The sequence below is a fragment of the Saccostrea cucullata genome, unplaced genomic scaffold, assembly GCF_032062105.1.
Source record: "Saccostrea cucullata isolate Sc308-1 unplaced genomic scaffold, CSIRO_AGI_Scuc_v1 ctg1146, whole genome shotgun sequence".
In the NCBI taxonomy this organism is placed as follows: domain Eukaryota; kingdom Metazoa; phylum Mollusca; class Bivalvia; order Ostreida; family Ostreidae; genus Saccostrea; species Saccostrea cuccullata.
Genome location: NW_026930038.1, coordinates 24,473 through 50,593, shown reverse-complemented (window position 1 = coordinate 50,593; position 26,121 = coordinate 24,473). Strand labels below are relative to the sequence as shown.

At 32.5% G+C, this 26,121-nt stretch overlaps 1 protein-coding gene across 1 annotated transcript; it reads left to right on the top strand.

Moving 5' to 3' along the window:
- Positions 1–11,892: 11,892 nt before the first annotated feature.
- LOC134282767 (uncharacterized) lies at positions 11,893–24,628 on the top strand. Its single transcript, XM_062765161.1, has 11 exons — positions 11,893–11,994; positions 15,643–15,672; positions 15,937–16,061; positions 16,160–16,310; positions 18,074–18,198; positions 18,313–18,463; positions 22,834–22,958; positions 23,041–23,191; positions 23,712–23,836; positions 23,925–24,072; positions 24,621–24,628. Exons 1-11 carry the CDS (start codon positions 11,952–11,954, stop codon positions 24,626–24,628), a joined length of 1,182 nt encoding a protein of 393 aa, XP_062621145.1. The 5' UTR covers positions 11,893–11,951.
- The last annotated feature ends 1,493 nt before the right edge of the window (positions 24,629–26,121 follow it).

The window sequence follows — 26,121 nt, the reverse complement described above, 5'->3', positions numbered from 1 at the left end:
AATAAATAGTTTTAACACGACCACCTGTTATTCAGTTTTTACCATGGCATTTTATGTGTGTAGATTATGCAAGAGATATTTTATTTGCTTTCAGAGACGAAATCATACATAAAATGGTTTATCAAGGGTAGTTACCGTGTGATTTGAGGAAGAATTCAGGGCGTTTATACCTTTTAAATTTTTAAGTTCATTATTTGAAACTGGAATCTATTTTATTTATGAAATCCCTTTCAGTTTCCCGAAGTACGATGAAAAAACATGGATTTTTAAAACTTTTTTCTCCTTCTGTATAAAAATCAATTAAATTAATTGAATGATGATCAAAAGTGCCTATTCCAAAATTATAAATTTTGTTTTCCCGGGATAAAGTATTCAGCGGGAACTCTGCTCCTAGGTATTAAACAGACGGATATGGAGATAGCGAACAGTATTCAAACTCAAAGTCCATAAAACAGTGAAAATTAGGAGAAAAAACGGACTACCGAAGCATCAGAGGTGGGAGCAGGTGCCACAGAGGAGTGATGAGCATCTCCTGCTAACGATCATACCCGCCATGTGTTTCTTGTCATGTTCAGAAAATAATGGGAAAATCCGTCGTCAATTCAGTGTTTAAATAATGGACTTACATTTAGTATGAAAAACGTCAGTCAGCATTTGACTCAATGATGAATTGTATTTGCTGACAGTCTTTGTCTCGACCATAGAACTTACGAAACGATAACTTAATTTAATCGAGACTGCTTATATTCTTGTTTTATCAATTTGCTTGTCAATAATGTATCCCGTCTTTAGAAATGCGTAGCGCATGCTCTTGCGTATCGAATCAACTAAAATATATATACTCCGTATGCAGGTGATGAAGGTATATTGCTGCATAATCAAGTGAAGTTGACGATAGAAAAGTTAAAGTCATCACGTTTATCATAGAGTTTGGCTGTTAGATTACCATTAACGTCTTTTTCAAGTTAAATATCCAAGTATGAAACAGATGTGTCAGACTCTGAGGTATTCTTTATATCAAGCTCACCAGGATATAACGTATCGACGTAGGAATGGAAATGACCATTGTTAAATGACAATACGTCGTCGATATATCTAAATGTCGAATTGAAGGCCACAGCAAGTGTTTTCTTATTTTCACGCATAAGATTTTGCACAAATTCTGCTTCATATGAATATAAAAATAGGTGTGCTTATAACGAGGCGCACTTGGTACCCAATGGAATTTCAATGAGGAAGTGCAGGATTATGATGATCAAGAGTGCCTCTTCCAACAAGAGGCCAATGGGCCTTATAGGTCACCTGAGCATCATGCAACAACTTTCAAATGATTGAATTTGGTTCATGTGTTTAGCTAGATGCTATGGCATTCACAAATTTGAAAGAGGAACAATTGCTAAGCATAACTATACACTATAGTATATATAGATAGTATATAAGTAGAGCCCCCCCCCCTTTGGTATCCCTGACCCAGAGGCCTTGAAATTCACAATTCAGGAAGAAAAGCCATTGTACATCATAACCATATAAATAGTTCATCTGCTTATTACTCAGGAGTAGAAAAAAAAGATTTTTATAGATGTTATGTATTTTCACTATATATTCATTATAGAGCCACACCCTAACACCTTAACCCCTGACCCTGGGGCCATAAAATTCACAATTGTGGTAGAGGCACTCTTGCTCATCATAACTATGAACGTAATTAGTTTATTTAATACCCAGGAGCGGAGAAAAAAAATTCAAAGAATTAATGCATTTTCACTATATAATCAATAGAGCCCCGCCCTAGCAGTAGAACCCCTGACCCTGGGGCCATGAATTTCACAATCGTGGTAGAGGACTCAATGCTGATGTTTTAAGTTATGGAATTACCCAGATTGGACGTCATTTAGAGGGCATCATTTAAAAACGATATTTTCAAAGTGAATTCATTCTTTCGTGTTCCTTTCCATGTTCGTAAAGTTTTGCAAATAAAAGAACTTTATTTGGTAATAACCAATATTTGCCCCCCAAAATTAAACTTTGACGGGAAAAATTTAATTATGTTCTTAAAGGCATTGTAAATAATAAATTTACATTATCTTTACTTGTTTTGTAAAGCTGAATTTTCATGCAGTGAATTAATGCTGTAAGTTTTATAAAAAATAAATATCCATGTCATTTGATAAAAACAGTATATTGATGAAAGGTTTTCTTTCGTAAATTTGCTCTACGTACATGTACATGGAGATTACAAAATTATTCTAGCTCAAAAATTCATTTAATGAATACAAACTGTGAACAGAGAAAACACGAATATCTACAACGTAATAGGAGGGATCAGGTGTCACGGAGGAATGGGCATCCCCTCTGACTGGTCGCATTTGCCGAGTGCTTCTTCTCATGATCGGGAAATAACGAAAAAAAACTTTTTCAGCGTTATTGACAGCAAACTTCTGAATTCTTTTATTCTTTTGTTGCAAATACACAAATAGCTTACTTGCTATTGCGTAATACTGCACAGCTTTTAGCAAAAGATTTCTATGGCACATACTATAATTTCTTTTATTTGTGCCATCCATCCACCTGTGACCTTATAATATAAAAACTTAAAATACAAATCATTCTATTTTCAATTTCGTTTATTTTTACAAACCCACAAACTCTTGCAATAACTTAAAATTGCTTACAGTACAAATGTATCTTCCATCTCTCCTATGCAATCACGTCTCCAACGGCCCTTTTTCTCCGTTTCTCTAGCTGAATTCAGGTGCTTATTTGCTTATTTCATCTACACTCATCGTTTTATACTGATTGTTGTTCCCTTTAAGGAATTCTGTTCAATTCCGTGATGTCAAAATCTGATGAATATTCAGTTGGAAAATGGAAAATTTTTAAGTCAACTACAAGAATAAAAACTAGATACTTGCTATGGTAGAGTGTGTTCTAGGGAAAGAATGCTAGAATTTTCTTTAACCCATTTGAACACGTCATTACTTAAAACTAATTTGCATTGGCCATTATTCAGTACACAATTACCCGGTATCGAGACTTCCATTCCAAATCAAGCATTTTGTTTACATGTCGTAAGAATAATTATTTCTAGCTATACCTCGTAAAGCGAGAAATTAAAATTTTTCTTCGGACAAAATGTAGCTTTATCAGCTTCTCAATGGGTACAAACTGCGTCAGTTCGTACGATATGACAACATATTGACGAATAGGAAAATATTTACATCTGCTATTTTTTTAGGATTTAATCAGAAAAGCATTTTATAGCCATTTGAAAACACACATCACGTATTTCTTAACATCATGTATCATTGGGTTACGCAACACTTTTTTCATGTATAATCTTACATTGATTTCATTTTCTGTAACATGTCCGATAAGGCAAGTTTCGATCAAAGCATACTATTATTAATGAATTCCGAATTTTCATCTCTTGCAATTTCACCTTACTGTTTTTACAACACAGCTGGCCATAACACAGAGTCATTTATCTTTCCTAATATCCTTGTTTTACCTCTTCAGGAAATAGAGAAATATTATAAAGAGTTTTGGAAAGCAGTGCCAGATGAGGACAGAGATTGGTTAAGCGAATCTTTGAAAGATAGAGAATTCGACTATGCTATGGGTCTATTGGAACTTAACGACGAAACAAGAAAAAGTTTGGAATCAATGAAAACGTCCATAGTCAAACTATTCACAGATGAAATCAATACTAAAATTGAAATACCCTCTTCATGGGCTTTAATGGAACAGTTATTGTATGATGGAGGTTGGAAGGTTTTATCTCTTGGAAGCTCAACTCATCTCTTCCCCATGAATATCAAATAAAAGGTGAAGAGAAAATGTCTAAATTTTTAAAGTGTTTCCATGACAATGGACTTCTTTTGTACTATGAAGAAGAAACATTACGAGAGCATGTAGTTTTAGATATTCCATGGTTTGCTAATGCCTTCAACAAGATAATTGCTGATAAAAATCATATTAACATCGACTGCAAGCGTAGATTGGTCAAAGAATGGAAATCTTTCAACAACACAGAACTTGAAGCTAAAGTGATAGAGGCACTGTGGCAAGATGAGCCTTCATACTTGGAGCATAAAAGTGAAATTTTGTCATATATGGAGAAACTGCAAATGATGGTACCTCTGAGCTCTTTCGGAACTGATCCAAATCGTGACATGTCATGGTATGTTCCCTGTATGAACAAAAAACAGTTTAATTTTAATTTTTGTGAGGAAAAATGGGAATGTTCATCAATTTTGTGCTTCCGATTCAGTTCTTTTGCAATGTTAGTTTTCTACAGACTAGTAGCATATTGCATAAGTTTTCTTGGATGGAGTGTTTCAAAAGATGGCAATGATGAGGGAGCAGTATGCCTTTATCAAACTGCAGCAGTGTTTGATCACAATCAGCATACTATTGTTGTTGGTATGTTTAATGATGATATTCAGTTAAAAGTGCTTCGACTCAGAGGGTTAACAGTAGATAAAGAAGTATCATATGAAATTGGAGTCGAAGTTGAAAATGCCTTAGAAAAATTAACAGAAACCTTTCTTGACCGAAAGAATTCCAAAAAGGATTCAAATGTAAAAGCACTATTTGTTCTGACAAAGATCTTTCGTTCACTCTTGCAAGTGAGCTGTCAAAAATTACGACTGAAGAAACACAGTGTAAGTGTCAACTTCAGGAGAGACATTTGATTAATGTACAAGAACTCTAGGTTTCTGGGGAAAGGTAAGTTTTCCCTCCTTTTTAACACCCATTCCTCAACAAACACATTATGCTTGGTCTATAATAAGAAGGTGCCGTAAGTTTGTAGATTTAAGGAGATACTACTAGATGATTAGCGATGGAAAAGGTTACTTAAAAATTGATAGCTGATGAGGTTTGCTGTGTTATGTAACTGACTCATTGTCATTTGTTCGATGTCAGTGAAATAAAATGATAGCATTTATGCTCAGAAAAAAACAAAATTTTGTTGATCCTATACCAGTTACCTATACACAAAATTCGTTCAAATTAACGTCATGGTCACGAAAATATTAGAAAGTATCATGATAACTATTTCAGCTATATTTTACACAAGTTTGTAATTGAATGGAGACAAATTTAATAAAAAATGAATCTTTTACAAAGGATGCTGATACATATTAGCTGAAGATGTAACATGATCTTGATCAAAGCCATAAGTCTATTTGATATTTTTGAGGAACTTTCAGAAGTCGACACTTAAAACTCAGTTTGCAATAAAATCGTCTTTACTAGTATCCACCAGGCAAATTATTGTCATGCTTTTAACAAGTTATAAGTAAAATGTTAATCATTTATGATCCAAGTGCAATGATGGAGAAAGCTTTGAATTGAATATTTAGAACATCTTGAAAGTGCTTCTATTCATGGACATCTGATTAACAACCTTATTATATAAGTGCAAAAAGTTTTACAAAACCTGAAATTATTGTCACCTTATCAAAGGTAAAGGACTGAAGGTCAATTCATTGTAGTCTTCTCTTGTTATTTCAATTTAGCATTAATGGGGAATTTTTGCTTATTTTGCAATCAATCTAAAATTTGTACCATAATGATGAAAATGACATTTATCAGGTTCCCCTTTCAGCTCCGATGACTAAATTTATTGTATATTTATGCTTTTCTGAACAGTTAGAATCTGCTATCAGCCAAAATGATATTTTAAGTTATTTAAGACCAGTAAAGCTTTAAAAGCATTTCATTCAGTTTTACTTTTCAGACCCAGACTGCTTTACGTCTGAACCATACTGGATCATTTATTATAAAGTTATTTCTAATACAACTTACCTATTTGTATACAAAACTTTTAGTGCAACTGCTTGTTCAGCTTAATCCATTTTATGCTCTGATCATTTTTTTTTAGATAAAGGCAAATATTTTTAACACTGCACAAAAGCTGATGGACAAATCTTGATTTGCTAAACTGGGAATGACAACACACGATGTTTTAAATTGGGCATACAAAGACCTGCTTGAGTCGGAGGTGCCTCCTTCTCTTGTTTATAACAAAGTGACAACATCAACAATATTTAAAACACTACGTTCAGATCAAATGAATCTCCTGAAAAAAGCTTTTATGTTTGGATACAAAAACTTTGATATTTCTTTTATATATACGTTGATCAGAAACATATGCACAAAGATCCCTTTGCCAACAGAAGGACGATGGGGAGGAAAAAGTATGCCTGCAGCAGGAAATGTAACGGTGGGTGATGATGTAGAAAGAATTAGGTTAATCCGAAACAATTTGGCTGCACATGTGAGCTCAGCCTCCACCCCTCAGAAAGAATTCGATGACACGCGGTCATTGATTTTAGATATTTGCCAAAGAATTGAAAACTTCACTGGAAAGAAATATGTAGATAGTCTTAATTACATTCAAAATCTGACTTTAAAAGAAGAACAGGAAGATACTGAAATAGAAAAAATAAAAATGGATTGTTATCAGCATGAAATAGTAGAGGCACTTTGGTCAGATTTTGAGATTGTAAAGTCAGACGTGCAGGATATAAAAAGAATATTGAAGCCCGAAAGAAAAGATGCTTTGAATTAAGATTATTATCATAGTTTTATGGGATATATGGACATTTCTTGTAATTTGAAACTATGCTGATTGTTTGATTGCTTCGGATTTTTTTTTAAATATGTTTGATATAATAACATTTGTCACACTTAATGTCCAAAAAACAGTTTGTACAGTAGTAGGTAGAATATTGGTATTGTGTATTCACGCCCATATATGTAACTGTATGTAAGTATACTCCATTCTCAAAGAATATTCATAAGCCCCGCGTTCGATCTCAAAACTAGGCTAAGGTCGGTTGATCGAAGCTCTAAAAAAAAATGGCGACGCCCAGCATCGGGAAGAACGACAGGCATTTGTTGCGTCCCTCTGTGTAACGGCAACGGTCGCTTACACCCAGAATTGTCTTTCCACAAATTCCCAAGCAATGAAATTGTCAGGAAATTATGGATTCAAGCCATAAGGAGGGACCCTGCACCCCGTGACGTTATGTTGGAAGGTCTAATCCGCCTTGAATATTGATAATCGTAGTATAACACATACCTATATCAACATGGGATTTATATATAGTGTGTCAATTACTGTTTATAAATATTAAATTGGGAAATATAGAAAATTTTTGTATACATGTAACATGTGTAAGTCTGTTTCGTATATGGGGACCCTACTGATTTTTACAGCTGTTTACCAAGTGTGGTAAAAATAAAGAAGGTATACACGTTTAACATGATATACAAGAGACGCAAAAGGTCTGTATTACTACGATTACACTTCAGTGCTGAGTGACAATCGCAAGACTTCAGTTTATGAGTCACCGTAGGAATTCAAAGAAATTGGACTTTTTTCACATTAGGTCAAGGAAACTGTTGTTTGTTCACGGCATTTTAAAGCAGAGGACTATAAATGGACACCAGTAAGGACAACTCTGAGACCTGGTAGTGTTCCATCTATTTTCAACTGGACCAAGAATTCAACGCCAAGGAGATCAATCATTAAAAATCCACTCCCCGAAAAACTGCAGAAAACTGACAAGGATGGTATTGCAGAGGCACTGGCTCAATCTGATGATAATTTACTTAATGAAAATTGGTAATGCATTCCTTATTGAATATAAATTTTATTTCAAATATATATGCTGGTCCCCAGATTTTTATGTTTATTATTTTCACAAAATCTTAATTTAAAGCTGAAGTTTTTCTTTTAATTTTATGTAAATTTCCTCTGGAGCACTAATCATTTCATTATTATCTTTGGGGACCCATATTTATAAATACACTGAATATATATTATAAGTACAATTATTTAATGGATATCTTCGAGATTTATTTTAAGGTCAAGATCTAGTAAATAACTTGAGACTAATTTTTTGGTGCTAGATCCATTTTGACGTCATAATCAATTTTAACTTTCTTTTTCCCGTACTTTACGGCTTTAGTAGAATTATGAAGAAAATAGGGTATTTTCATGTCATTCAATTTAAAATCATATGAAAAGTAAACCGGATACGATCATACCTATATTAAATTTGATATTGATTTAAAGAAGAGGCCATGAACATACTAATTACCGTTTTCTGAGAGACTGTAGGCAATTTGGATACATTTCCTTTGCCGAATACGAAAAAAACTCCCATATTCCTGACTGGTTTTCTTAATTTTTCATTGAAAATGACAGTTTAAAATACAGTTTTTCATCTTGTTTACCTACAAATTATGCCCCGAAACACCTTATTTGACCAATGTAAAGCTGTAAAGCATCAATAAAGGAATTTATTTCTCAAGTTTGATAAATCTGTAGGCACCTTTCATTTACTAGATCTTGACCTTAAGGTGTTCTGCGGGTCGGACTGATGCTGGATCATCAATTTACTTTCTTTAGATACTTTATTTTCATTTTTAATGTTATACAAGCACGAGAAATAAAACAAGAGATAAGGTGATCATTCAATATATAATATTCATTCAGGTTAAGGGGGATGTACAAGCCATATTGGATCTAGTCTGGTGTAAACTAAGAAATACCAAGAATGCGCTTACTACTCTACTAAACTTGCTCAAAGTTACTCAAAGTGCTAATGCACTAATTACCTACTGTTAGAGACCAAAATTAGTAAATAATTAAGTTTATTTTGTCTAAATTAGAAGAAAATTAATCATGTTAGAACTGCGCAGCTACAGCATTCATGAGATGAAAAATGCATTGAAAATGGAGTTAGTTTGATTCATTGATAATATGGCTACAACCATTTGTTTCGTTTTATTCTTGTCATTATCCATAATTCTTGAAAATTTGATTTTTCATATGGGTGTCTTCCTGAGGCCATGTGTTTATTTCGTCCGCCATTCCTCTGTCACACAGAGTTCGAATAACAATGATTTTAGAATAAATGCGACCATAATAACATCAAGACAAGAAATTACTAAGTAATAATCATTAGGTTATATTACTTACTACTTTTATTTGTTGCATCGCATCGTCTGATTAATGAAAAAACGCGATTTTAACCTCACTCCAGCAAATCGGGAAAAACTGTTCTGTTTACAACTCGAAATTCCTCGTAAATATTAATCCACAATGCACATGGTTGGCATGTGCATATATCTGCTGTGGATAGATCCGTTTATTACCATGATTATATTTAATTTTTATGGAACAAGTCTTGATAATTTGTTGGTTTCTTTAAAACTCAAGAAAAAAAGATAAAAATGTCCTAAACATATGTGTTTACGGTGGGTCTTTCTTCTGTGGCGATAGAAGTTATTTTCAAATGGGGCACTGCAAGGAGGATGCTTAGCATTTAATTTGAAAATGTTAAACAATATGCAGTGCATGAAAAATAAATTGTAATTACATGTCTTACATTCGAAAAGTTGGTACATATGTCTATTTTGTTTAGAAGTTAGATAGAAAAAATAGGCAGTTATAGGATTTCCTTCAGGCACCTCACATAAATAGCTAGAATGTTTGCAATGACCCACACATTGTATGGGGTCATGTTTGGACACAAAAACGCATCATGTCTCATTATGTTGACAACGTTGTAAGCTCTCGCTCATTGAACATACGAAGCTTGATAAAATATAATGAGTTGTTTCTATGAAATTTAGAAGCGAGAACAATGTTTGCAAAGAAAAGCCCATTGCATATGCTATGTCTATCATCGCAAAAAAAAGTGAGTGCTAACCCCCCCCCCCCCGAAAATCCTATGTTTGTTTTTCAAAATAATGTCAAAGATTAAAAAAATTTGCATTACTAAGTATGTGATGGAACATGTACTAGCCTTATAAGACCACTTGTTAAAAAATATTTGGTTGCCCTCTCTCCCGATCTACTGCCTAGAAATGGCCCGACTCATTTTTTAACATCCCATTACACGATATTTTTTTCCTTTTTCTTCCGTCAACAATTCTGTTTAAATTTTAAGGATTTTTTTTCTCAACTATAAATACGGACCCAATAATTTTTCCCTGAGTTGGGAGGACCACCAAACATCATTTATATGTTGATTTTTTTCTCTTTACTTTGTACAATTGTAATTTTGAAAATATGGGCAAATAGAAAAAAAAAATTTATTCATTAAATCTCCTAACCCACTCTGAATGATTTCATGCCTTTTCAACTGTTGCTCCTCTGTAATATGAAAATTGTAAATGCATGTTTATTTGACACAGTATACGAGGGGTGATCAAAAAGTAAACAATATCTTGGGTATTTGATATTTATATTATTGTTGAAATATTCAAGTATTTTTCAAAGTGTAAAATTTTAATCGAAGGTCTTTGATGGCATATTGCTTCATTAAAAACACATCCCTTTTCAAACTTTCTTTCACCGGGCAATATAACAAGTATCATATTTAACCATCTGCCTTCCTTCACTAAAACGATATCCAATCATTGATTGAAATTATAGGAAGCCATTTAATAAACTGTGAACAAATTCTTATACGCTACTTCAAAGGCATTTCTAAGATATACATGTGCCATAAATATTATAGTCGTTTGTTGAACGAGTTTCACTGAGACAACCATTTTTCGTCAAAAGTACCTGAATAATGACGTCATTTTCAGATTGTGACATCACAAACAAGGAGCAAAACTTCAGCATTGCTATTTATAGAACTTGTGTTTGGCTATCTAATCTGAATTGTGGTTTTGTAGATATAGAGATATTTCGCGAACTTTTTGATAACGCTTCGTACTAGTAGGTACTAAAACAAGGTCATTCGTATCAATTTTATGTGTCTAATTTCTTTGTGTTTTATTGGTGATAATTAAAATTTTAATAGATAATATAATTTATCTGTGGCAAACTTACAAACTCTTAATTTTTAACTTTGATGGTGCTCATTTTTCCTTACCTGGAATCAAAGAGTTTAATTTTTTTTATATCAATACGTAAACTATTTAACAACTGTTCGATAATAATACTAAATAAATTACTTCAAGCCACACTATAACACCTTTCCTCTTTTAAAAGTGTTCATAATATTTGAAATATTTTGCAACTGTAATTCTCTTCTACATTTAAAGATTGTTATGCCCCTCCATATTAAGAAGAGGTCTGGAAAACAAGATTCTGTGCTAAAAATAGACCACGTGCTGCTATCCATGAACTACTTTCATGGTTCTTTACACTCTTTTTGAAGACAACGGTACCTTGTTTTGAACTTGAAATTATCATTTAAAAGTGCAAAATTTAGACATTTTCTCAACAAATGGTTGTAGAGAGAACATTAATGCACAGTTTGCATATTTTTTTGGATTTCTTAAGGCTCTGCTGAATTCTGTAGCTGTGCAGTTCTAAGGAGCATATCAAAAGCATTTTTCTGCAAAAGTATAGATTATATATGCACAACATGCATTCGGTTGTGCATATTTATTGTATCTTTATCAAAAAGACTTAAAATTTGATCAAAATATAATGTATTTTAGCCATTTGAAGAAATGTTTACATTTTGCTCTCACTGCACTAAAAGTGGCCGTACATCCCCCTTAAATTTGGGTAGGTTTCTTTTATGATTAACATGTAATTGAATCCACGAAGTGATACCAACGCATGATTTATTAAAGTCTTTTTGTTCCAAATTATTTTTACTTTATTTTTACACATAATGCGTTTTACCAGTATTTTGGTTTGATATTTTTTACACCCCCAAACTTTCATTAAGATCATTTTTTTTCTTGGACCAAAGTAACAAAAAAATGATAGCAGAGGAATGTTCTTTAATTACTGTTACATGTAACACGTTATATTTCGTGATTCTATATGGCTTGTGATGTCATTTAAATGAACGATATATGCACATAAGTAATCTAATCCTTGCTGTAACAGCAGAACTTTACAGCACAGATGTTCTTGGCTAAAATTTTACAACACAGTGTTCAAGGCATCAAGGCAGAAAATGCATTTCATATTTTACCTCGGATTTATTATTTTCTTCTCAGGTAAATAGAAAAACACTTAATTCGAAATGCTTAAAGTGATACACTTACACTAATAAAAATGATAAAATATAATGAATACAAAATTGATTTTTAAAAAATACAAATTGTTTAACCATAACATATTTACAAAATATAAAGGTGAATAAAAAAATAATGAATACCAAATTATATTTTATTTTTTAACATGTCGACTGACCATAAGATATTTTTAACATTTATCATGCATCATATTGCGCGTGCATCGTACTTTAAATGCCTGAATTTGCAATAATAAAGACAACAGGCTTGGGGCGAATTACATTGAAAGTAATGCATTAGCATTACCATTACTTCAAAAATTTGGGCATTAAATTACTATGACCATTACTCTATTTTCTTAAAGTAATGCATTACATTACCATTACTTTAGTAAAGTAATGCATTACCATTACCATTACTTTGAGAGGTTTTTAAAAATAGAATTTATACAAAACTTAGCGATATTTTTTTCATTAGCATGTATCCACCCCCTTCAAAACTAAACATGATAAATGATAACTCAAATTTGATTTCAAGTTTTTGTATATATTACAATGTCAGTAACATACAATCAAAGAAATTTCAAAGTTCTGAATTGTCAGTTGTATAACACATGTACAATATCCACTTTTTGTGTTACTATTAATTTCATAAAGCAATTAACTTTTGGGGCGCTTTAACCCCTGCCTAAAATATCTAATGATAAAGCAAATAGGCAATTTGGATAAGTACCTTATGAAAAACATAAATGCATGCATTGACAAACCTTTTGAAAAAGAAGACAGGATGCACATTTTGATCTGCTAAGCACAGTGAAGCATAGAATGGTCAGTGCAAGATAAATAGATCAGCTCAATTAATGTTTTATATAACATAGTCAGGAGAAAGGGACTGGTAATTTGGAGCATTTCTCCAAACAATGCATTGTTTTAATTTAATGACACTAGCTATTCAAAAGGTGGCAATTATAAGTTTACACTCTACATTAATTAGTGTATCTCATATGTGATCTTTTTAAAAAAAAAAAAAATATCTTTTAAAACTATTTTATATATTTCTTTGAAATCAATTCTTATCTGAAATAAGTTTGAAAACTTAAATGTAAGGTAGGTGTACTTTCAACAGAATAACAAGTGTATTTAAATAGATACAGAAATGTTATCTAAATAGGTTAACATTTTTATTAATAAATAAATAACCTAAACAATAAATTCCACTATCCATGTCCATTTAAATTTATGAAAATAGGTACTCATCTTACAAAATAATGCTGTGTAATTCTATGTAATGCCAGCATTAATATTACATGGGATTTTATGAAGTAATGCATTACATTACCATTACATGTAATGCAAATTTTTTGGCATTACACATTACTAGCATTACCTTGAGTTCATGTAATACATTGCAATGCATTACAATTAGCATTACCCCAAGCCTGACAGACAATTGTATTAAGAAGAACAATTTTATTTAGTAAAACAGAATATATCATCACATCCTAAAAGTCTTTTTAGGATTCATGATAAAATATGTTTTATGCTCCACAATGTTGTCTAGATGAAAATTCTTGATACAATGTAGATAGTCTTCTCCTGTATATTTTCATTCTTATCTTACTTTTTGATTTGAAAAGCTTTAATATGAAAAAAAATATAAACTAATAATTTCTCCATTTTTTGTCCTTTTAAGTTAATTGTTTAAATCTAAGCAAAAAAGAAGTAATTTTAATTTAAGCATTTTCTTGCAAACACTAATAAATTTTGAAGAGAACATATTTAATATTATTGTGTTGCACTACTAATATTTGATAAGTAGTTTATTTCACATTGATTTAGAAAAAATGACCCCTGGCACGCAACAAATTAATTACTGCATTTCAATATCTGCGATTGCATTTTATCATAAAAAAATCTAAATAGAATTACCAGTGTAAAAAAAAAACAAATTATAAGAATTTCACAGATGTACACTTTTATGTTTGCGTTGAAAATATCAAAATATGTGAATTAATATTGAGAGAAATATACTTGTATTGCTATTTTATCGTCAATCGGCTGACCTATTCTGGTTTTGTTTAAATTTTGTCCTTCGTCGCCCTTCGTCGTCCGTCGTCCCCGTCTTCCTTTTCCCGACACTCTAAAAGAAAATCAGGGAAAGATTCTCAACATATCCTTCAATATGCACATAAAAGCTTTTATTTATCCTTCGTCAGGACTAACATCAAAGGTAAAACATGAGCTTGAAGGGTTTGATTGTCGTCTTTTATAAACGTATAATTCCAGTTCTTCCAAGTTACCGTTCATGGTAGCTCAGTCGGTAGAGCGCTCGCTCCGTAATCGGGAGATCGTGAGTTCGTATCTCTGCCGCCACTGACCTAAGTCGATAAAAAAGGGGTAGCAACTGTTCATTCGACATGCGCTTGGCACTTTGAAGTTAAAGTTGCGGGTCCTTCGGATGAGAACTTAAAAACCGAGGCCCCGTGTCAGCGGCAGGCGTTGGCATGATAAAGATCCCTCACTGCTCAATGGCCTTCTTGAGTGCCGAGTAAAGGTCAAAATTTGAAGCCCTTCACCGGCATACGGTGACGTCTCCATATGAGTAAAAAATTCTCGAGATGGACGTTAAACAATAGACAATCCAAGTACCGAGTCAAAAACTAAGGCAGTTAACGCAGATAGTGAATCTTCCTTTGCTTAGTGTGGGCGTTAAAAGTTAAAGTTATGAGTCTCTCGGACATTAAAATGGAGGTAAGTGAAATAATACATAATTCAATGTTCTGATTTTTGACATACAGCTAATAATTTCTTTATTTGGGATAAAGATTATTAAACTGCGTAAAGCAATATTCAAATAAATTTTACTGATAAAACTAATAGTAAAACAATGCTACTAGATTTTTTTTATATACATGTCGAAATATATTCACAGCTGATAGTGTTATTTATATTTATGATTTACCATTACATCCATAACCATTCACACAAAATGAATGACGAATATAATTTGCATATTTTCCCTTTTAATCGGTCCTCACGGATTAATTTTGTTATATCATTTAGACCAAGTTTTGGTTAAATAATTCAGTAATGACTTAGAGGAGAGAAAATAACCATTACTTGCTGTCAGTTTTATTTGAAATTAACAATAGCTAAGATACGCCAACCGAAATCACCACCGAACAATGTGCATTCGTTCTTGTTATTTCATGGCTGTTTATTTAAACTGAGAGTAGACTTTTAAAAAAATGTACAATACTTACTTTGTGAGTGAAATCTGCATAAAGTTTATATACAGGATCACCTAGTATCTAAAGTACTCTCAGAGGAATAAGTTTGAACGCTAATGCACTCATTTCAGTCGGAGGTTTTTTGCAAAATTTGTTGATTTATAATGCATAGATTTTCGCTCGAAATTAATAAACGTTTTGTTCCACATATATAACTGGCATATTTTTTCCGAAATCAATGTCTGCTACTAGAATGACTGTCAATTCAAAAACTTTCTACAAAAAAGGTGCTAGTTTATCTGTTAAAATATAGAGGCCAAGAAGTTACTATATTATAACTACAAAAAGTTTACTTTATTATAATGCAACACTTTTGATCAAAACATTTTCTTTCATTTCAGTATGCAACGTAAAAGCAGGGGAATTTACAGGTATCAATAATGAAACAATTAGATATATTAACAAAAATATATCAGTTTGTAGGTAGCTTTGTTAAAAAAAATTGTTCACCATTTCTTACTTGATTTATTTTAAAAATGAATACATGTATTGATCAATAAAGATTTCTTTTGATATAGTGATTGTAGTAAATCGCATTCAAATTTTATTATTGTCTTTTGCTTGTTGAAATTTAAGGTCATAATAAATATGATATAAGTACAAAACAATCATGGTAATAATTTTATTTTTGCTAGAGTACCTGGGATGCTTCCAGGATCAATCAAACCGAACCTTGGCTGGAAAGAAGACAAACAAGAAATCCATGACTGTTAAATACTGCAAGAATTTTTGTACAAAATACAAGTTCTACGGTGTAGAGGTTAATAAATGTATTACAGAATACATCCATTTTATTGACATCTACAATTAATCATAACTATAAAATACGCTGTAAATCACGTGCTATCTTCTTTGTAGGATTCCACTTGGTGTTTCTGTGGAAATTATTTTACTGAAAATGTGAGGCATCCAGAAAGAGAATGTAACATGAAATGCAGCGGGAATAATAAGGAAATCTGTGGAGGAAGTTGGCGAATGAACATCTACAGAAGTCCAGAGTACAACAATGGTTGGTAATGAGTGCAGTCATGTATGTAATCTTAATTCTCATGCTACAGCATAAGAAAACAAGATCTAGAGAGCTATGGGCCACATCGCTCGCCTGAACAGTGTTGCTAGAAAGAAGCAAAAAATCAATTCAGTAAATGCATAAGTCGTCCATACCATTTACGGGGGGGGGGGTATTTTGAAAAAAAAATAAATTTACGCGCATTGAATCTAAAATACATGTAACTGTTGATCATGACTATTTTTGACTAAATATGGCTTTCTCTCTTTAAATTTGAACTTGTTGTCTCACTCTACTCCATGGGGTCATGATTTAAACATCTACACTATACCTGAGGATGCCTCCATAACCAATCATGGCTTTTGATTTCCCTCAGATTTTTTTTTTATAACAGATAAGTTTAGTAAACTTTGATCACCCCTAGAAAATGTTGACCCCTATTAAGTTAGTATGAAATCTCCTACATATGAAGCTTAAAAGTGCGGCCGTTGACCCCTCCTCACTTCGAAACAACATCCCTAATTTTCAAGATCATTGTCTTTAGTGGTGTCAAATGAAAGGCCTTTGAATTTTGCACATCTCTTATCTTAAATAAATATTTCAGTTTAAAAAATACAAAGGGAAATATGAATAAATTTTTGCTTCTCTTACCCAGCGCAATGTTGAACCCAGGAATTAAAAAAAAACACAGATATGCAGAATCTCAGTGCAGTTTTTAAAATTAATGCATTTATATAGTATTTTTGCTTCAGCTTCAGCTATTGTAATCTGGGAGATTTTGAGTTGTACCAAAGCACCACAATTTTTAAACAAATAAAAATTACTTGAAAGTAAAGGGCGATTTCTTGAATGTATTGCAACATGTGAAACAGTTAAACTCTTGATCAAAATTTACAGGAAAATCAGCAAGATTTTAAGTCTCAAAGTTAGCGTCTTAAATAACAAAAAATTAATCTTAACAAACATAATCAGTAGAAGGTTTTACTAAGGAAAGACCTTAATAATCTTAATCAATGGAATGCTTTCCTTGAAATCGGATGACCTTAATTATCTATATATGTTTACATTAATTACATGTATCAAGCAATGTAGAACTTGTACATGTAATTAATTGTAAGTATTTTAAATACTTATGTCCTTATTAGGATTTTAAAAACACAATTAAGTCTATTTCATATATAACAGGTTTAAAAAATAATTTTAAAAATGCATGAGTTTATTTCAGAGATGGAACTATTTCTTATGATTAAATTGCCTCAACGTATACTTTAAAAGTTTTATTTTGTGTATTTAACATACACTTTATTATTATTATTATTTTCTGTTATATTTGTTCATTTTTTTGCATCAATATTTGAATTAAATCTTCCAATTTGTAAAAAAAATTTTGATTGAAATAAGCAGCAAACACGAGAGAGGTCATATTAGTTTGGTTTACTTCTCCAATACATAAATAGTCGACAAATCAATGACAAGACTTTATTTTTTATGACAGGTATAAATGTCAGATTGTTGGTGTTAGAAAAATGTAAACAACATATCATGTTTCTGACCTTAATGATTTTTTTGACACGTCTTAAAGAGTATTATCTGATAAATTAACAAAATAAGCTGTTAAGTTGATATGTGTCTGACAAGTCAACATAAACATCTGACAACTCCATATAAGCATCTGACAAGTGGTAGCAAAAATTTCCCACCATACAAAATAAAGTCTTTAATAAATAATCTTAGATAAATTATTGTTCACATATTTTTGTTAGAATATCTGGGATGTTTCCAGGACCAGACAAGCCGGACCTTGGCCGACAACTATACAAACAAGAAATCCATGACGGTCGAATACTGCAGGAAGTTTTGTACGAATTTCCAGTTCTATGGTGTCCAGGTTTATAAATATATTACCATGTTAAACAAAAAGAGATCTTAGACTTACTTTCATGGCAAAGACACTCAATAAAACAATCAATGTAATTGTAATCAAATCCTGTATTCTTTGTAGTATTCCACTTGGTGTTTCTGTGGAAACCGTCTTACCAAAAATGTTAAAAAACCTGAGGGAGAATGTCACATGAAATGCAAGGGAAATCTGAAGCAAATTTGTGGAGGGAGTTGGAGAATGAACATTTATAAAAAGCCAGAGTATAACAAAGGTTTGTATCAAGAGTAGTTACGTATGTTAGTGTATTTCTAAAGAATTTACCACAAGGCATGTTGTAAGATAAACATATTTTGATTTGGATGAGCATAGAAACCAAAGATCGAGGAACTCAACTTAAACCTTCCATCATGATACTAAATTCAAAAACATTTCGGCTTGTTGAATTGAAGTAATTCGTTCATCACAGGTTGGTTATATAGAGGTTCATCTTTATTGAACGTAAACTCGTTATATACATGTATCTTAGATCTCTCGCACCTCTATCGATAAAAGCAAAGTGAATAATAATAAAATGCCCTTGAGAATGAACATGCATTTATTTGGTAATTTATTTCATTTTAACATGATATATTAATTAAAGACTATTTCCAGAATCGATGACATGTGTTAATTCCGGTTAAACAGGTTGGGAACACATCCCTTTAGCGAGTACATCTCTCTAAAGCGCAATTATCCCTCTTTATCGGGAGAAAATACATCTCGGAAAACCGAGATTTGTACTCCGTTTTGAACTGTAATCATGTTAAATTCTGAAAAAGGGAAATCCGGAAGTATGTCTACCAATTTTATAAATATTTATTGTCCCATCTCAATAAATGTGCTTCAAAATATTGCCTCTACTGCTGCAAATAATGGGAAGAACTACGAACTCTAACTCTTGATTCCCGCCTACATTTTGCACCCATTAAATTCAATATTAATAGCAATTTGGCCATTAAATCTTTTTTTGAATGCAAAGAACAGTTCTATGGAAATTGATTAATCATTTGAATTCCAGCACTAGACAGTAAATTATCATCAATTTCAGCTCTTGAAAAAAGGGGGATAGACGATATTTTCTAGAGAAATTGAACATTCAAGAATCACCATATTTTGCAATAGTCTTAAATATAATAAAATGTATCTCATATCTTTCTTATGTTTTACGCTAATAAATAAAATATATTTAAATTAATAGAATACAATAATTTAGTTGTAAATAGCATTAAAGAATGACTGCACTTAACGCCGGTTTTGGGGTCTTTTTCAATCTCTGTTGTCACATTTATTTTTGTTTTTATTTTTGCCTTAAGCCATTTGTTATAGAGTTTGGTCTATTTCCAAATGAAAGGCAATGACATAAAGCTTATAAACTGCGTTGCAATAAAATAATTTGTTGTTTTCTTACCCCACCTCTCTGCAAATATCGGGAAATTAGACTTATCTGCCCTTGATTTGAGATAAGATTTATAAATATGCATAAGAGGCGGAGCTAATAATGTGAAGAGTGGTCTAAAATTAGAAAAGTTACTGTTTTTATATTTGGTGCATTCTCTCTCTCTCTCTCTCTCTTGGCATATGTTTGTCACTATTATTTTTTAAGTTTTCAAATAAAGTATAAAACTAATAACAAATAACATCGACCGGTAGAAGTAGCCATTGATAATCAACAGCAATGTCTGATGTCAAAAATACGCGTGTTCGAATATAAGTGCCGACTAGCTCAGTCGGTAATGCACAGAATCAATAGTATTGAGGTCTGGGGTCGAGACCCGCTAACAACAATAAGACTTGCTTTATTTTTCCCTTTTTATAAAAAAAGAAAGAAAAACGTCACAATTACTTAAGTTTTTCTTTATTTCTTCTCCCCATAAATTAGCGTGCTAGGGATGGTATGATTTCATTCCTTTGGATGTTCATAATAAGCTATGGTTAAAAAAATAACAAATAAATCTCTTTTTTCTTGTAGACTACGAACATGTAGAGACATATAATACACTCAAAAATATATAAATATAGTAAAATAAAACGCTTTTGAGATAAATATAAGAATAATCTTATAGATATCTAAGAGAAAAAAGAATAACCCGTGGCTCGATGGGAATGGATTGAAACAGATATGGACAATCATTACTAGTATCACCCAACAGAATGCGTGTTTCTTTACACGTCACGTGATGGAATTTCAGTATTCACATAGTTACCTGGGTATAGAAATCACGTGGTTAATCATAATATTAAACAGGTAACAACGTGGTCAAAATGGTCTGTTTACTATAGAGAAAGTGAACTCACGAAGAAACAGTTTTTTTTTCTCTTTTTAACCATGAGCGCATGTTTGTCTATTGATCTCCTGTTAATATCAGGTAATATATATAAATATACAACTACCATAAAAAGGAGAACAATAGACAAACATGCGCTGACTATGTATTAAGCCTGTAAAAAGGTGGGAGTACTCATTATCCTATGGAGATTCCAGAATATGCGATGACTCCTCCCAATAAAAACGACTTCGAACTTCGTTAATACGAATTTTTAATTAACATAATTACACAAAGTTGCAGTTAAGACATTGGCCATTTCTACCATTAAAAGAAATGTGTCCATTTTTAAATTTAATTATGTCGCAATTTCTAAGTTTCCTTAAGTGCAGTCATCCTTTGGTGGAAAAATCAGCATTTTATTTCGTTTTTTGTGTATAAACATATGTCCCCCCCCCCCCCCCTCCCGTGAAACACAAAAAAGCTTTTGCCTAAATTTGTAAAATGACAGTCCATATTACCTGCAAAAAGGAATTTTGTTTCACGGGGGGGGGGGAGATGTTTTAAAAATAATTTCCGTTTTCAGTAGATTTCTATAGTGAAAAACAACTTTACCAAAATTATAGAGTTATCTCTCTTTGGTATCCCAAATAAGTAACGTTTTATGAAAATTCATATAAATATCTATAAAAATTTTGAAAATCAATCGAATATGTTAACTTTTGATAATTGACTTAGACGTAGGCGGGAGAACAATACTATCGCTCGTAGTTCTTAGATTAATTTTATTAACAATAGTGTAGCCTTCTTAAACTTACTTCGGTTATTCGGTTATTGTATTTGTACGTTTACCTTATTTTTTTTAATACGTCTGCTTGAAATTAAAAGCGGGAGTATATACAGCATGATATAGTGATGGGGTGTCCGTCACTTTGGACTTTCCGTAGGGCATGACGATCTCGACACGAAGTCTGTTGATTCTCATATCGCGTGATTGACTGATATTAAGCCCCACCTTCATACAGTAAGAAGTGCCCTCATTGATTCTTTGCTACACTCGTCAGAGTTTCCAGGATCTTCTAAGAAATATATTAATTCTTCTGTATATTTGACCAGTGAAATAAAAAAAAACTTTCAAGGTCAGTTTTAAATTCTCGCCCTACGTAAATTAATCGATCTTAAAAATTAATTTATCCTTTACTGTTAGAATAGGTCCTCAGTACCCCCTTGCTTGTCGTAAAAGGCGATTAAATGGGGCGGTCCTTCGGATGAGACCGTATAAACCGAGGCTCCGTGTCACAGCAGGTGTGGCACGATAAAGATCCCTCCCTTCTTAAAGGCGTTAGTGCCGAGCATAGGCCTAAATTTGCAGCCCTTCACCGGCAATGGTGACGTCCCCATATCAGTGAAATATTCTGGAGAGGGACGTTAAACAGTATATAATCAATCAATCAACTGTTGCACTGTCTCAAACTTTGCAAGTTATTTTGGAAACGTGCTATTTTAGACGGCTAGAGATGGTACATGTAGATTGACGGATAGGAAGGGGGGGATACTAGGAACAAATAAAGTTGGTAGATGGTGCGTGGCAGTGGTAAAAGCTATCGACATAATCATTTTCAAATCACAGCCATTTTAATTGAAAGAATCTTATCGGTGATCAATTAAGACTCTTCTAAAAAGGAAGCTATTCATAAACGGTAGATCATTCCTTATATATAAAGGTGACAATAGCCTCTCTTATTAACTTAATAAAACAATTACAAGGTATAACTAGAAAGTGTGTTATTGCGAGCAGTAGCGTATGTCGCCCCGAACTGGACAAGACTTTCATGGGTTTCTGAAGAACGTTATTTTTGATTTTTTCTACAAGAATGGAAAACTGAGACCCCAACGAATATAATTTTGATATCTATACATATTTTATATGCTTCAAAATATATATGACTGTAATTCTTCGCTAAAAAAGGCACGATTTTCACATGGATTTCAGCCTCTTATTTTCACACGCAGCAGTGATTGTCTTAAATTTCTAGCCAATATTGTTAGTTTTTTGTGGTAAATTCACACTTGAATACAGCTTTTTCCCGGATTTTCAATACACACGAGAATTTTGATAATTTTATAATGAAAACAAAAAAATTTCCCGTTTATAGTAATTTTTTTCTTCCACTCAGGAGGGATAATCGCACTTTACCGAGATGATCTCGCTAAAGGAGATGTGTGTCCCAACCTGTTAAATATGTTTAAAATACATACACATTTTTTCTTTCTTTTTTGCATGCTGATTTTAAACGCAAAACACATTGTAATAAAAATGCTGCTTTTTTTGGGTTAGATTATCTGGGATGCTTCCAGGACCAATCGAGCCGAACCTTGACAGGAAAAAGTACAAGCAAGAAATCCATGACTCTCGAGTACTGCAGGAAGTTTTGTACAAAATTCCAATTCTACGGTGTCCAGGTTCATAAATTTACATTTGTTGTCGATCACAGAGGCTCATAACGTAAATATGACGTAATCATATAATGCGTTATAATTGTAGTATTCCACTTGGTGTTTCTGTGGAAACTTTTTCACCAAAAATGTGAGGCATCCAGAACGAGAATGTAACATGAAATGCAGCGGCAATAATATACAAATATGTGGTGGAACTTTGAGAATGAACATCTATAGAAATCTAGAGTACAATGAAGGTTTGAAACAAATTCAGTCAAGTATACTGTCTGTCTCTTAAGTAACAGGAACAGCGCGCATGACATATTCTTGATATAATGTTCTTGATTTAGACGATAAAATAGATAAAAATCATTTCTTTTTCCTCGAGACATTGAATCTAAGGACCTAAAGGATTTTGAACTGAAAAGTGTCATTAGACATCACAGACATGTTGGTAATCCACAAAAATGGAAACCAACCTTTTTTGGCATTCAAACAAATAGCTACAAAGCATAAAATAAACAAAAGAATTCTCAGCACGTAAGATCACATACTATTTTCCTCTAGTTTTACTGATTACCACATTGTATCAATACCTAAAATATCAATTTTATTCTAAGAGCAAGGAAGTTTCTTTGTCGTCTTGATTATTTTCACTATATCTTTGATGTTATTATTATTGAAAATAATGCTGTTCAATAAAGAAATTCTACTTCATTTATTTGCATATTGAAATGAAAAGATATGTTTAAAAAAATAATTTGACTTTCCTTCTAGAATATCTAGGATGCTTCCAAGATCAGTCGAGCCGAACCTTGGCTGGAAAGTTTATAAACAACAAATCAGTGACTTTGGAATACTGCAAGAAGTTTTGTACCAAATTCCAGTTCTACGGTGTCCAGGTTCATAAATTATTAACAATAAAAAGATATTTTATTGACTTTAACAGACAGTCAGTCAATATGATATTTGCATACTGTTTCTTTGTAGTATTCCAGTTGGTGTTTCTGTGGAAACTCTCTTACCGAAAATGTTACAAAACCAGAAAGAGAATGCTTAATGGAATGCAGCGGAAATAAAGAGCAGTTTTGTGGTGGAAGTTTGAGAATGAACGTCTACAGAAATACAGAGTACAATGGTTGGTACATATGGCCAGAGTGGTTATATATTACAGGGTTTTCCATGAGCTGTATTACTGTGTTGCTCCCGACACAGTAAAATTTTCTCCGACACAGTAACGATTCAAATCTTTTGCGTGCGACACAGTGAAAATTTTGCCGACACAGTAAGATCTGTGATAATTATTAGAAAACCCAAGCTTTTAAATTCTCTGTAACAAACAATTCTACCAAAAGGTAGAGTACTTAATTAGGGCTTCACTTTGCATAATCAATTATCTCCTACACCCTCGCCGGACTTTACGCATGAAGAAACAAAGACAAATAATTTGTTTTCACACTTCCATATAACGGTTAATTAGTAGTTGCATTAAAAATAAGTTGCATTTTATTTTAAAAAGTAGTTAAAATATGTCTTTTCTATAGAGCTACGGCTCTAGAATTATGTTGGCAATGTAAGTCAAACATCGTATCGAAATCATTTACTTGATGTAGATAATTTTTGTTAATCTTCAAGGAACTTTGAAGTATTTTACTATTCTAAAGTTTCTTTTTCTTTGTATTTCAGTAATTTGATCAGGAAAACTAGCTATCAAAAATCATGGCACATTTACTTCCAAAAATAAAAAGTATTACAACAGTATCGATAAGAATTTTCTCTCTTTTTTAAAACAAATATTTTATCTTTTTTCTTTCAATATCTAAGACAATACAATTTGTGTTACTAATTAGTGATTTTTTTTTTAAAAAGTGTGTGCATGTATTCTTTTGTAATTATAATGAATAGGGATTCAATTGCGAATTTGATCGCCAAAATACCATGAAAATTTAGTGCTTCGGGTAAACTCTGCAACATAGTAAATTTTCAAACGATGGAGAACCCTGTATTATATATATGACAATTATATGTATGAAAAATCCCAGTGAAAATGAAAGATTCGAAATTTATGTTTAGCTCACCTTGACGAAATCTAGGTGAGCATATGCTATACACATGTACCCCTGGCGTCCCGGTTCAAGAATTAGGATTCAATTCAATTCCCGAGTAACTACAAGCCCTACCTGGATCAGACCTGCATGATACATCTAGGGATGGAGACTACCACACTTGCTATGGATTCTGGATCTGACCTAGATTTTCTACTTGAGTGACCAGGTTGGAGAAGGTCTTTACCCAAATACAATGTTACTGTATATTCCCTACCTGAACCAAAGTTGTAAAGATGATGTATTTAGATATGTATACAATGCAATATAAATTCAGATCCTGGATCTGACCAAGATTTTCAGGTAAATATTATCACAGATGATGTATCTAGAGACGGAAATTTCAAGACTTGTTTTGAATTCTGAATTTAACTTACATTTTCCTGATAAGTGACTAAAGTTGATGTTTTTTTTTTTGTTAATAAATTGTAAACTTCCCCACGGATGGCCATCCTGGAATAGGGGCTATACAAAGTAATTACACAACACTTTTCAAGGTCACTCCATATTTCTTGCTTCATGTTTCTCAGTAATGCAACTTCTCAGTAAGGACAAGGCTTGGTATCAGTTTAATAATTGGTTTATTAATTGATCATTTAACTGAAAATTACAGTAGGTAAACACACATCTATATTGGATACATACAGACAATTAATATTCGTTTTTGGTCCTTAGTGTCAACCTTATTTTAATGGTAAAAATGGTAAGAAAGTTGATTTGGCATTAAAAAGCTCTTAAAAACCTAACATCAGGTGTCCAGTGTGCTGGGAGATAGTTTACAGTTGTCTCACCTAGGATTAGGCTCCTACTGCTTATGTTGCCGGTGCAACTTATCTGACAGAAACTGGCGAGGCACTTTTATTTATAACCTTCCAAAGTAGTCATGTGACACGAATTACTAATGAAATAGCTGTTCGGTGACACTCGACCAATCACAGCGCTGTAGGGCGCCGTACAAACAGAGATCTGCCAAACAGTGCCAAACAAGCTGTTGTACAATGAGGATAATAACTATAAAAGGGAATTAAATTATGAAAAGACAAAATAACCAATAAATATGGATTACAAACGATCTGTCTATA